We start from the raw sequence: 13,623 nt of genomic DNA, 5'->3' as shown, positions 1-13,623 counted from the left end.
TGTTTAGCTTCTTTCTGTCCCATTTCTTTGCTTTCATGCCTCATTCTCCACATTTCTTTTTAACTTCTCTCATTTTTCATCTGTTTTTCTCTTCTGCAACCTTCTCTCTCAATGCCTCTACCTTTCTTTTCCCCTATTCTACCTATTCCCTTGCATCAGGGGAGAAGGAACATCAGCATGGGTCCCATTCCATGTCAAGGCAAAATTTCAGCTGCAACGCTCTCCATCCACTCTAGACATTGTTTTTTAGATGATGTAAAAAACTGAAGAATTTCCTGAATAGCTCTGCAACTAAACTTCACACTTCTTGCATGAAATTCTGGGGTTCTGGGAGTCTGGGTGCCCGATTATCATGGAAGTCCTGTTCTGAAGTAAGAGAGCCGAACAAAACTAAAGGTTTAGCTTGGAGCTAAGTGGTTGACTTCACCAGCTAACGTCATCAATTCAGATAAGTTCTGTATTTTTGCTATTAAAAGGCTACAGACACTCTCAGAAAAGCTAATGAAAAGCACTAATGTTTTGATAATATCTACTTTCTTACAGTACAGTGGACAGATTCTTTTCACCGGTAAAAATCGTTTCTTCCAAGAAACCACAGATTTGGCCATTTACCCTCTTCAGTGATAATATTAATAAAAACAGTCCTCTTAAAGCCATGTCTGGGTCTCCCAGTGCATTTTCTCGTTTCCTAGATTAAATGATAGAGATGTTCAGTGGCACTGAATGCAGCTCCCTTTACGTTTTCTGAAGTGACATGCAGCCTACTGATGCCTAACAAATCAGCAAAATTAACAACTCCGTGCACAGTTCTGTGAAGCAGATACTAAAACTCAGTGAATCGTATCTTATTTTCTGGTAGACAGGGCCCTGGAGTTGTTTGAGATATTTGATGATATTCCACGAGAGTTTGTCACAGCTTTATTAAACTCTGGGCTCATCCCTCTCTAATTTAATGTCACATCTAGATTTGACTTCCCTTCAGATTTCATATAAGCCAAGTCTACTCACCATTCACGATGCAGTAATGAATACTGTTCGGCTTTCCTCTGTCTCCATCAAGTGCAACAACAGTGAGGACCTCGGAGCCCTGGGGAGAAATAGAGAATTACAGTTTGTGTGTTGAGATAAAAAAAGCAATGAAATTGCAATGGTGTATTAATAAACTGAATTTCGTTAAGTCTTTCTGCAGTAAGCTGTGGAAGGAATAGTGGTACTTTTGCTCATGATGCATGGGGAACCCCCTGAGAACCACTGACTTCCAGCGAGAAAAACGTTCCTGCCAAGAGACCGTGCCTGTTTGCCCAGTGCCCAGTCTCTTGTCCTTTTCTTCAGATTTGGAGTAACAAATCTGAGACCTGAGGATTGCTTTGGTTTGCTACCAAGATGCCCTCTGGTAGTTGTTGGAACTCTTGTGGTTGCTGTGTGCCCCACGGCATGCTGAGACCCACGCAGCTGCTGAAGAATCAGATCATCTCAACACCACCTAATCAGATTCAGACAGGCAGCAAAAGCAGGCCAAGGATCACAAAGCAACTTGCCTCACTGAACATTTAGGGCATAAAACTGTGATGAAGATTATGATGATTTAACTGTCCATAAAGACTTCACTATCTTTCTGTGTAAGTAAAATGGCCATGGGCCATACATACAGATTTGTGCTGGAGACCATTTAGTCATGTGGCTGTTCCTATTGACTGAAAAGGATGATGGCTGTCAGCATTAAAGCGCTCACCCAGGTTGCCACGAGTTGCACAATTTAGGTGTCTGAATTGAAGTGCTATTGTTTTGGACTGCAAAAACAGGAAACATTGAAGAAACTGTCAGTTAATCACAAATGGCAACAGGGAACATTTTCATCACAACCCTTGAGTGAATTTTTCAAATGAGAGCAAGGTTCTGTTAGAGCAATTGGAAATACAAAACTGTATTTATTGCCATTCATGCTGGAAGTTGCAATAAAATCTGCCTATGGGGCAAACTGCAGCACAGTCCCTCTGAAAGTGACACAGTACTTGTTAATCCTGACAACTCCACCAAGGAGAAAAGCAAGTTTACAAAATTAACATAGAATACGTAAACAACACTGAAATCTTTTATTGCACCTCTCTCTGTGGAGTTCATTCTAATAGCAAAGCTCACACTGGGAAGGACATGTTCATGCTTCCATCATTATAGTAACATAATGGCGTAAGCTATGAGCTCAGGCTGGATGTAATTAACATTTATTGACTCTTGTTTCCATGGTAAATACTAACTTCTGTGTGCACCTGATAGTTATTTCAAGACCTATGTGTAACTACTCAGAATAAGTAAACGTACCATACATTCTGAACATCTGCAAAGCACACAAACATTACTCTACCATGCTGAAATGTAACAGCCTATGAACTGAACTGCAGCATACTGTCATGCATTTACCTTGCGGTTTTGGACAGAAAGTAAAAACATGCACTCTCCTGATTCAGGTGAAGAATGAGGTTGACAGGGTGCTAACACACTGTCAACAGTCTAAGGTTGGGTAGTTTCATAAGTAGATACCATTTCTTATCCTATGTATGAAGAAAATTTTAATTAAAACATATGTATCAGGGTGAAAGTTGATCCATATTCAGTATTGTGCCACTGCTTAGAAATAGAGAAAATTGATTAGTTTACAGCTTCAGGAATAATGTGTAGCTGGAAGCATCATCAGCATCAAGACTACTATATGGCTGAAAGCACCATGATAGACACAATACACTGATTGGCTAAGCTCTATGCTCTCTTTTAAGCAAATCTGACATTGGGAGTTTCTGAGATGATGGCACAGCCAGGAGCTCATTGTACTCCTTAGATTGTCTGTGATACACAAGGAGGAGTATCTTCAGCAGTAGGCATGCCAACAAACACAATTTTAGGAGAACTCAGAAGTGGTTCTCCTAAGTATGCCCCTGCTTGCTTCATATTCTGGTGGATTTAGGCCTGGGAGAACTTGCTGGGCCCTTCTGCCTGTCCAGCTGAGCAGAAAGTATCCTGCACTACATAGATGCCAGGATCGCATCGGCCCAGATGATATCAAGAGGACAGCACAACAGCCTAGAGCATGTGTTTACCTTGGCTGAGACAGAAAGACTGCACTTCTACAGGCCAAAACCAGCACTTACTGCAAGTGTATCCTCATAGACATATCCATAGTAGGGAGTCCCAATGAACATGGGAGGAGTGTCCTGAACATCCTCCACATTGACAGTAACAGTTGTTGTGGCTGAGAACACTTTGTTGTCTCCCCTGAGCTTCCCACCACCATCCTAGAAGAGAAGTCACTGTCAGATTCCTCTGCTGAAATATGCAGGCAAATACATTTATGGCATTGTATGACCATATGAGACTTCACAAACACAGTTCCAGGAATCACTTATTTCTCTCAACACACACTCATCTCTACTGCCCTATTCCCTTCTCTTTTCCATCTGTTCCATTTTCTCTCTGATTAGGCAGACACCTTGTGAAGTCTCAGAAGTAATTTCTTCTATTAAAGTAGTTGAGCCAAAATATGCAGTCATACATTATTACTTATCAACAACACAGAGGTTTTGTTTTTGTTTTTGTTGTTTGTTTTCGTTTTTTTGGGGGATAGGAGAAAGGTAGAAACAGATGCAAAAGTTAGCATGCCATAAAACCATGCCATAAAACCAAGACAACAGTCTTTGTAGTAGCAAAGTAATGCATTTTCAGGGGAAAATTAAACAGGTGCATGTGACCAAAGTCTCCCAGGAGTTCTTCTGTGGCATAAGTGAGAGCACGGAGGAGCACAAACCCAGGAGCTGTGTGATAGCTACAGCATATAAACAGTCTCTGGGGACCTTACCACAGTCAGCGCTGTGCTAGTGGTACAGCAATGCCAATTACAAAAACACCTCACAGTTTCAGAAGCTTTGAACACCCTCAGTCCCAGGGCACCAGCTGGAGGTCAGTGGCCACGCAAGTGTGAATTGTTCTGAAAGTTCCAGTTTTTGGAAGAGATTTGCTCCTTATTGCCCAAAGGCAGCATTTAAGCCAAATTGTGTTATTTCTCCTCAAATGAACCCTGGCTAAATAAATAAATAACAAGAACCATACATTTTTCACAAAACAAGAAACTCAAAGTCACTGTAAGTAGCAGCAAAATTATTCTTCTTCCACCCATGTGACTGCTGCTCTGACAGCTCTCCACAGGATCCTGGGAGACTTTACTTCAGAATCTGTAAATTTTTAATGCCTGTTATGAATCCTCAGCCATGCCACAGGCACCACACTGCTGAGAGCAACAGTGGCAAAAGAGGATGTGCAGCAGTATTTGGGGGATTTGGATAAGATCCTGCCACAATGAGGAGACATGAAAAAAAGAAATATCCACAGACTCTTCCAGAGCTCAGCCCCTGTTGTGACAGGGCTGTGTGCTGGGCAGCATGAGGGAGTCCAAAGGGATGGATGCATCCCAGAGCTGGGGCCGCATGCAACAATGCTTGCTTCTGAGCAACTCTCAAAGAGTACAGGTGACTTTCTGCAGAGGAGCTCACTGCCCTGGCAATAGAGTCTGAGCTCAATGTGGGGAATCCACCCCAGGCTGCCTCCAGATGTGCTCCGCAGCAGGCACTGGCCAGCTTTCCACCTCACCTCCCCATGGGACCCACCGTTCCTCCAGACCTGGCAGAGGGAGTGACTCTGCTGTCTCAATGTTACGCGACTTATTTCAACAACCCTTTAAGTCACACTTCTATTTGACCTAAGCTGCCCTACTCAAATGCAATCCTTCACCTCCTCCAGTTCCAGAAGAAAGCTTTGTACCTTGGCTACCACGACAACAAAATGCGTTCTTGACTTCTCATAGTCCAGGGTGATCCCTGTTTTGATGCGCAGGACACCACTGTGACGGTCTATTGTAAACTTATTAGCATGGATGTTCTAGAGGAAAAGGAAAGGAGAAACAGCAGAAGATTACAGGTATGAAAATAAGATTGCCGTGGGGATTAATCTTTTATTTCATCTGCTAAGGGAAAAGACCAGAATAATGATATGGTTTGGGTGAATAATGTATTTGATGAATTTCACCTCTGTGTGTTTATGAACAATTCATGAACCAGCCACGAGTCTCTCATTATTCAGAATAAATCAGTTAGCTTCAATGTAGATTTTAAAAATCTTTTTCGTTGTGAAATCTTAAACTTTGGCTAACAGTTCATTGCTCGGAATGAGGGAGTGAGGCTTAACAGGAAAAAAAAATGAGGGGGAAAAGAGGGCATCCCTTGGCATTTCACAGTTGTACTGGCATAAAAAAAATCAGGCATGTTGCATGCACGGGTTATTGTCTAGGACTTCTAGAGTGATGGTTTAGTGAATTTTGGGATATCCAGAAGAGACACCTAAAAGGCATCTGATTTTCAAAAGGGCCTAAAAATGTGTCCCTACCCTTATGGAGAGGATCCATGAACACACAACTTTGAGTTCTCATACGCAACAGTCACTGTCAGACAATCTTTGTCCTTTTGATGGACATCACCACCTCCCCACACCAGACTTTCCAAGAGTGTTATTTCGGAGCAAATGAAGAATTGCGGCAAAGGATGCAGCAGCATTTTTTCAATAAACAAACATATTTAGTAATCTTTTTGTTACAGAAGTACATTAGCTAGACATAGAAGTTTGAAATAGCTGTTCCTGGCTTCAGAGTCTATTGGCTTACTGGAAAAAGCCCCGTGCAAAACTGAATCCTGCACATATTGAATTTTAATTGGCTCATAATTGGTGAAATCAAAACTAAATTTCAATAAGGTGTTCTTTCTTAGTATGCCCAAGTTCTTAACCAGATTACCTTTAATGCTATGTAAATATATTCCAACTTGTCTCCGTATTGTATCTAAGGTAAATATTGCAACAAATAGGTTTGGGTTTTTTACTCCACTGCCTTTTGAATAAGGGGAACTACAGCTCATCTGGAGGAAAATGCTTACAGAACAAACGAATTTGAAGGGCATCATGTAAAAAGTTGCCTTTTTGGCATACAAACGTCTGTCCAGCTTTAAATATGTAACCCTTTCTGTTCTTCCCCAGTAGGCAACACCAGAAAGGCTGGTTGCCACTGGGCGCTGGCTTTGTCGGAAAGAAGACTTAGTACTCTATACTGTGATACACATTTCAGTTTTGCATCAGCTGGCTGCATCCAAGTACAGACAGGGTTTCCATGTGCTTTCCCTTCAAAAGAAAGCTGTATTATGCTTTTGAAATCCCACATGCGCACAGGGTTACAAGTTAGACTTGCTCTCCTGTCAGCCCAAGGAAGAGGCCAACAGGAGCTGTGCTGCGAGGCACTGGAGTGACAGCGGGAACCCCAGCTCCGACCCCCACCTGCCAGGCTGCACTTGGCTGCTCACCAGCAGACAATATCCATTTTGCCAAAGCTTGTTTTCTTGTGCATGCTACAAAATTGGCCCTATAGACACTAGTAGTAGCTCAATCCTCTGAATCTTAAATGGAAGATGATTCTTGAAGGTACAGATAGTACTTTACCTGCAAGAAGTAGGTGATACTTCCTCCAGAGCCAGTGTCTCTGTCCACTGCCTCAATCTTAAAGATACTGCTGCCAGAGGGAGAGTTCTGTGACCAGAAAGAGGTACTAGAGTCAGACAAAAGTGGCAAACCAGCTGAGTTAGAAGAAGTGAAAAATGAGCATGCAAGGAGGCAGAGAAAGGGAGTGCTGGTAGAAAGAATATAAATGAATGAGGGAACCAAGCAGCAAAAAGAAAGAAAAGAAGGAGATTAAAAACGGAGGAAATCAGAGCAGAACAAGGAAGTAAAGCTTTCTGGAAAAAAACAGGACAGGAAAACTGCTAAAATAGAGTGTACCCTATTTCCACCAAAACCAATTCCAAAATCACATTGTGGAACTTACCCACTAAATAGCACACCTTAAGTCCATATAGAGTTATTCCCTGTGTTTGCCTAAACCCCATAACAAATGAATGTGAGTTACTCCTACACATCTTGTTACTTCACTGAAAACACACCAGCTCCTCTTTACATTCTACTGAAATATAGTATGCAAAGAAACTTCACCAACCTCTGGGACTTGGACTATGTAAGGTGTATTGATGAACTCCGGGCTCTCATCATTAGCATCTGTTACAAGGATCCTAACTTTCTCTGAAACCTGGAACGGAATGTGAAGAACGTGTTATGACTCAAGCTGATTTACAATGTGAACCTGTTCATTTGCCTACCAAAGTGCAGACAAAGGTAATGAAAAGATGTATGGCAATACAGTGTTGTTGCACTAACTAGGCATATATAAGAAAAAAAAAAAAAAGAAAAATCACAAAACCCAGAAGAATTAGCTGTGTGGAGAACACCCAGGTAAGTCTAAACTAAAAAAGGAGTCTTAGAGCACTTCATAGGTTATAGATTGGGGCTAGTTTTCAAAAGTCATTTTTCTTCTTTATGGCATTCAAGATACCATGATACATTTTATGGGAATGCATAAAAGGCTGAGTAAAAGTTGGTACCTAACAGCCAAGAGCATTAATTAACATCTCATTTGATAGCATCTTTCTAGGTCAATAGCATGAATAATTTGGGTGTATGAATATATGCTTTTAATATTTAACAACCTACCCTGAACAATCTACCTTTTTAAAAAATATAGAACCAAAATATATTTGATCAGTAGAACTCCCCAGATTTCTGCAAAGTGGACATGTGGATGGATCTCATTAATAGCTATTTACAGAAATTGTGAGAGCACTTGTGCCTGTAGGATGCAGGTGCTCCCAAACATAGAATAATCTCACTCCATTTGTTTGAGATGAGGAAGAGCTCATAATTCTTAACCAGAGTTAACTGCTTTTGGGGGTAGTTAGAGGGTTGCATTTTTGGGACACCTCTAGTGATGAAACCCAGGTCCTCTTACTGGAAGACTAATATCCTGACCATGAGAGCATCTATCTGTAAACTGAAAATGCCAAGGAAATTTGAAGAACTAGGACTGGCTGCTTGTGCCTCACATAAGCCCTTAATGATTAGACACGATCAAAGCTGTGTTCAGCAGCAGACAAGAAAACCACCTTAGTCTTGGCAAATCTTCTTAATGTCACGCTAGAGAAACATTGTGGGGGTGGAGGGCCAGTCAGCTTTTGCATGTCTTACTCTGGTTCCAATAATATTACACTTTTTGCCAAAAAAATCTTCAGCTCTTTCTTAGTGATGAATCCCACTGAGCTGACAGTGAAACTTCATAGGAAGCTGCTGTTATTCCGTAGGCTACTAAGTCAAGCTTTCAGCTCATACTATGCTGTAATTATCCTCAAATAGCTGGAGTGAGACCTGAGTTACTGGCAATTCGGTGGCTCTTGAATCAGGAGGTAAGACTCTAATGAGATTATGTTTTCTGATAAAATGAGATAGTCCCTGTAAGGTAATGTAATAAAAGGAGGTACAACTGCAGGGTGAACTGTTTGACAAGTTAGAGTAGAACTAAATACTTACTGTACTCAGGCCGTCTGAAATACTGACAATAACTTCAATCTCATCTTCTTTCTGTAAAACAGTAACATACATTTGTTAGATGGTTTTGCTCTTATTGGAGAAGGAACTGCAGTCTTAAATATGTCTCAGCAGGTACATGAAAATAGCAACTGATACGACAAAACTACTGCAGCAGAGGTGAAGGAGACCCCTCAGAGGCTTCAGCTGAAGTGCTCCATGGGCTTTCTGGAGATACAGTCAAGAGATGGCTGCTCTGGGAATTTGTACGGCATTATAAATTGCTAGTGAAAAATCACTCATCTTTTTGAAGAAATACTTCCTAGAACAACATTATTAGTTCAAAATGATTCTGTGTTAGTATGCAACTTTTTGAAAGGTTTACTAAGTATTGTATTGTCTTTCCTGCATGGGCTACATGGTGTGTGATATCTGAGCTCCCAGATTAAAGTTGCCTTTAGTCCACTATTGCTGGGAACATCTTTAACCCACACGGTTATGGGTTAAAGGAGCGTGATGTAACTAGAAAAGTGTCCTCGGACACTGCTTACATAAATTTCTACTTCCTCCTATGACAGGAGAGTTCTAAAGAAATTCACATTGTGTCTGAGGATTAAAGGACTGTTCTTGATACTGTGCAGGTGGGGGCAGATAGGAATAAAAAATAAACTCTTATAAGCTCTCAGGCAAGAGCTGAAAAAAAAGCCCACAGCTGCCAAAAAATTTGATAGTAGTGTCAGTGGTTCAAGTCAACTGGAAAATACCTTGATGGGTGAATTATAGTGTCTCAGAATTACAAATTACACATCTCAGGTGCAAACAAGTTGGTGCTGTCCCTCAAAGACATTGATCAACTGAAAGTCAAGGAAATTCCATGAGAGCAGAGTGATGGCATTTTACTGTACACTACCTCTCTGTCAAGTTCCTCGATCAGTGACACATTTCCAAGGTTCTCATCAACAGAAAAGTAACGCCTTGATCCAGCCTCGTAGGTCAGGCCATACGTCACAGGGTCTCCTTCCGGATCAGTTCCATTCAGAGTATACACGTGGGCACCTGAAAAAGTCGCCACTGAGCATTTCCCTGTGGTTATGTCAGTCAGTGAATATTTCATCAGCCTGCTTCCTAGGGACTTAGCCATCCTGCAGGAGGGAAAGCTTCTGTGAATCAAACCTACTGCAAAATAGAGGCACGTAGGCAGTTCCGTGGTTCCAATTCTCAGTTTTTACTCTGATGGTTAAACTGAATTCCCCAGTGCTGGTTTCCCTCAGTTAGGGCCCTTTCCCATACAGCTGTACTGTTTGCATTACAGCATCTACACAGACAACAAGTTCTTGACTACCAATCCAGGTGAGTCTGAAGGAATGCTGCTGTAGGACTGGGAGATAATCCTGGCAGCACCAAAAAGCCCTCACACAAACCAGTGGGTGGAGGAGCCTGGGCTGAAGGCAGCACTCCCACCGGACAAGGCCCAAGCTCTGGAGATGCACAGACACTGGTAGAATTCTTCACTTTCAGAGTTAGAAGCAAAAGTCTTCCTTCCTGCTTAGCTCCCATCATTACCTCCATCTCATTAAACTCTCTGCTTAGCACATTCACTTGTGTGCATACCAATTAATAAATTCTCTGAATTCACCAATGTATTTCCTTCACAAGCTGGGGAAAGAAAGATTGTCATTTCTATTTTTATAAGTCTGAGAATTAAGTGCCAGTTTTCACAGTAAACTGACTTTGTTTATCAGAAGTGACAATTTCTGGGGGAGTTACAATACCCACACTTTCAAAAGATGGTGAGTGTTTATTGGTATCATTTTTATTAAACTTGGATGTCTGTCATTCCACTGTGCATTAATATCTTCATCCAAATAACTGCAAGCACTTCATGACTATCAGTAACAGAGCCTGATATATAAAACACCGTTGTGCACTTTTTTTTTACCCCACAGCAGTCTGCTGTGCTTTGGGAGCCTTATCCAAGATACCCAGGTTACAGAGGTACAGAACACAAACTGCTTTACATTTACCAAAAGAGAGAAATAAGCTGGGATTGTTTTAAATAGTGTCCGAAAAGGACACCCACCTCCTGACAGAGCTGCCTACAAAAGAGACACATTTCAAGACAGCTGAAGGCCCTACAGCACCAGCACAGACCCCATTTATCTTGTTTCCCAAAAGCTTTCTCTCAATATCACAGCTGGTGCCAAATGAAGAATTCAGGTATCAATTGTCACAATTCCACTGACATCACTGTAAATACAGAGCTTTTTCACATCCTTTTTCTGTCATTAGAAGCTTCCACTGCTTCTATTGCCCTTCTTCACTTTTCCTTTCCTTCCACATTTTACACTGCTGCCTGTCCTACTTGCATATTCTACAAAGTTTTCCTACATGGAAAATAGGATTTTCTTGTCATTGCTAAAAGTGAGTGACAGACAGAGATTGCTGAGCTTTCTGAGCAAGTAATGAAAGACATCACTGATCTTTACACTGGACTTTTGCTTCCCAGCTAAAGCTGAAATTTCTTCATTTTTCATAACACAGGATACCTGTATGACACAAATTGCATTGTGTGTCAAAATCTCTCTTCTACCTCATTACAGTTCCTAATTTTGCCTGAATTGTAATTTTGCTGCACAACCCCCTCCATATCATTAACACCCTGGTAGCACTTCTCAGCACAGTGTTAACACCAATTAAAAATCTCTGCTCAGTGTGCTGTCTCCGCTTGCTGAAAAGAAAATAAATGAAACACTGATCCAAAATGTTATCACTGAGCCCCAAGTAAACAGCATCTCCCTGTCAGAAAGATGCAGGGATGGAAGGGTCTTTGACTGAGGGACTGTGGGCACGGCAAGTGGATGTGAGGGCACCAGTGACACACTGGTGCCAGGGGGATGGAGCAGCAGGTGGGGATGGGGACATTCTGGAAGCTGCACACTGCTCCATGCTGCAGCTGCTCCCCAGGAGCCACACTAGGGTTCCTCTCCATTCTTCTATTGCTTTCAAAAAGCCATTTGCTCCTTGCTCCTGCTGCGCAGACTGGATGGCTGTCCTCTGGTGCTACTGCTCAATTCTACTTCATTTCTAACAAATTTATTCATGGTGAGCCTCCGTACATGTGATCCAGGGCTGCTTTTGCCCTCTCACTGCAGACACGCTCTCCCTGCCTGATATGCAATGCTCTGCAAACAAATCTGCTGCCTGCGAAGTTTCACAGGCCAGGAACACTTTGAACTCACATCCACTCTTCATCTTCCTTTGCCACCACAGCTGACATCTGCTAGCAAGGCACTAGCAGGGACTTGCATGCACAGGCCACCTCACCCGGGGTTATTCACCTGCTCTCCACCTGGAAAGGTAATGAGCAATCAACAGCAAGCCCACAGGTGGCTATGGACTACAAGCTCACCCTAGAGCAAGAGGAGCTGCTGGAGGACATGAACCATACACCACGACCCCAAACCTGCTCTTTATCAACCACTACTGCTGCTTCCCACCTGCACCCTCTCTGACTTGGGAGGGGAGGCGGCCACGCTAGAAAACAGCTAAGGAGCTGCAGGAGCCATGGGGGGAGCTTGAAGGATGGAAGGATCTGAAGCACTCAGCCAGCAGTAGGCAGTGGGGAGCTAGAGCTGTGAGCACAAAGAAGTGCTACTGCAAACTGCTTTCAGTGGGAGGGAGCACATACATGGGGGCATGGGGAAGAAAAGCAAGCATGAGAGGCACACAGAAATCTCCAAAGCACTGAGGATGCCTGGACTTTGAGAAGTGAGCCCTTATGAGGGTGCTTCAATCCCTTGTTTTGCATCTCTTCTCAGCGTTCTGCTATAAGGGCTTACAGGATTAATGAGGTAAGATGAAGCAAACAACCTGAAATAGCATCTCACATGTGCTGTAAGACCTTGATTAGGGTCACATACATCTTGTATGTACACAGGCAACTCTTTGCAAAGAGCTCATCACCAAACATCACTACCTGCCCCACCGAGCAGTCACACAAACTGCTGCCGCCACTTTAGTTCTCTACTTTTCTCATGGTTCTTATATCTGCCACTGGAAGGGGCCGCTGTTCTGGCACCTCTGACAACAAAGAGTCTCATGATCTGCAGCACTAAATGGGATGTGGAGATACACAGGCAATTCCAAGCTGTCACATACAAATAGCAACTGCTTTCTTTATGGTAACTTATGTCATAACATAACTATATGTTATGGTATATAACTGACAGACCACAACTACCTCTTGTGGGAAAACAAAGACTAACCCCTCCCCCCCCCAACTTTGACTAACAAAAGACCTCAGGACATGTGACCAAGGGGTTGTTACGCAGGTATAAAAGGTTTTAAGCACGTACAATAAGGGGTCTTCTCCTGCACTAGCAACTGAGTCAGTGCCTCAATTGCCACAAATGGCACCCAAACAGGGACCCTGTATCAGGGTCAGCCTCAGGAGAGAATCGGCTATCAGGCTGAGCGGTGGCAATCAGGACTGCTGAAAGGAAACAAGAATCAGGGCCGCTGAAAGGAAGCAGGACCAGGCTGCACAGCCACAATCACTTGTGCAGAACAGAGGTGAGCAACAGGGAACAATGGGATCAAAAGTAACAAAGGAACAGGAGGCAGTCTGCAAAATAATGGAAGCAATTTTGCAGAAGCACCACGCTAAATTGGAAGGCTTTGATTTAAGGAGACTTATGGTGTGGGTCTCTCGTAAGGCAGGAGTAAATGGGGCTACAATCCATGACAGAAACATGACACAAAGTGGGAGTGAGGCTGTGGGATGCAGCTATGTGCTCTGACCCTGTGGCTAAAACCTTTTGGGGCCCTGGAGATTGGTTTTTGAGTTGCTAAAAAAACATGCAGAATCCATGGCTCCAATAGAGCCCACTGCTCCTCCTGTAGAGGGTGCCACTGCAAACAGCTGCAATGAGTCTGTTGGGCTCTATTACAAGGACAGCGACCCTTTAGACCCCGAACCAGTGAGTCCGAAGAAGGAACCAGATTTGTACCCCCCCCCCCCCAATCCAGGTGATGTTTGACGTGCGATCTGCAAAGAGGCAGAGTGGGAGGGGGATTTGGGCTCAGCTCCCCTATACCAGTAATCTGTTAGGCTCTGTTATGAAAAGTTAC

At 42.9% G+C, this 13,623-nt stretch overlaps 1 protein-coding gene across 3 annotated transcripts in view; it reads right to left on the bottom strand.

Annotated features, from left to right (window-relative positions):
- The window catches only part of CDHR1 (cadherin related family member 1), a 67,085-nt gene that overhangs the window by 21,301 nt on the left and 32,161 nt on the right, over nucleotides 1–13,623 (bottom strand). For 2 of the 3 annotated variants that reach the window (XM_021397638.1, XM_021397640.1), the window contains exons 3-9: nucleotides 9,404–9,549; nucleotides 8,497–8,547; nucleotides 7,076–7,165; nucleotides 6,526–6,612; nucleotides 4,807–4,923; nucleotides 3,144–3,287; nucleotides 1,009–1,087 (exon numbers count right to left, since the gene is read on the bottom strand). In XM_021397638.1, coding sequence (XP_021253313.1) covers nucleotides 1,009–1,087; nucleotides 3,144–3,287; nucleotides 4,807–4,923; nucleotides 6,526–6,612; nucleotides 7,076–7,165; nucleotides 8,497–8,547; nucleotides 9,404–9,549 — 714 coding nt within the window. Of the gene's footprint in view, nucleotides 1–1,008; nucleotides 1,088–3,143; nucleotides 3,288–4,776; nucleotides 4,924–6,525; nucleotides 6,613–7,075; nucleotides 7,166–8,496; nucleotides 8,548–9,403; nucleotides 9,550–13,623 lie in introns of all 3 variants that reach the window. The other variant, XM_021397639.1, reaches the window with a different exon arrangement.

Source organism: Numida meleagris, chromosome 5 (assembly GCF_002078875.1).
Source record: "Numida meleagris isolate 19003 breed g44 Domestic line chromosome 5, NumMel1.0, whole genome shotgun sequence".
NCBI classification, from domain to species: Eukaryota; Metazoa; Chordata; class Aves; order Galliformes; family Numididae; genus Numida; species Numida meleagris.
The sequence above is the reverse complement of the archived record's forward strand: the minus strand, read 5'-3'. Positions and strand labels throughout refer to the sequence as shown.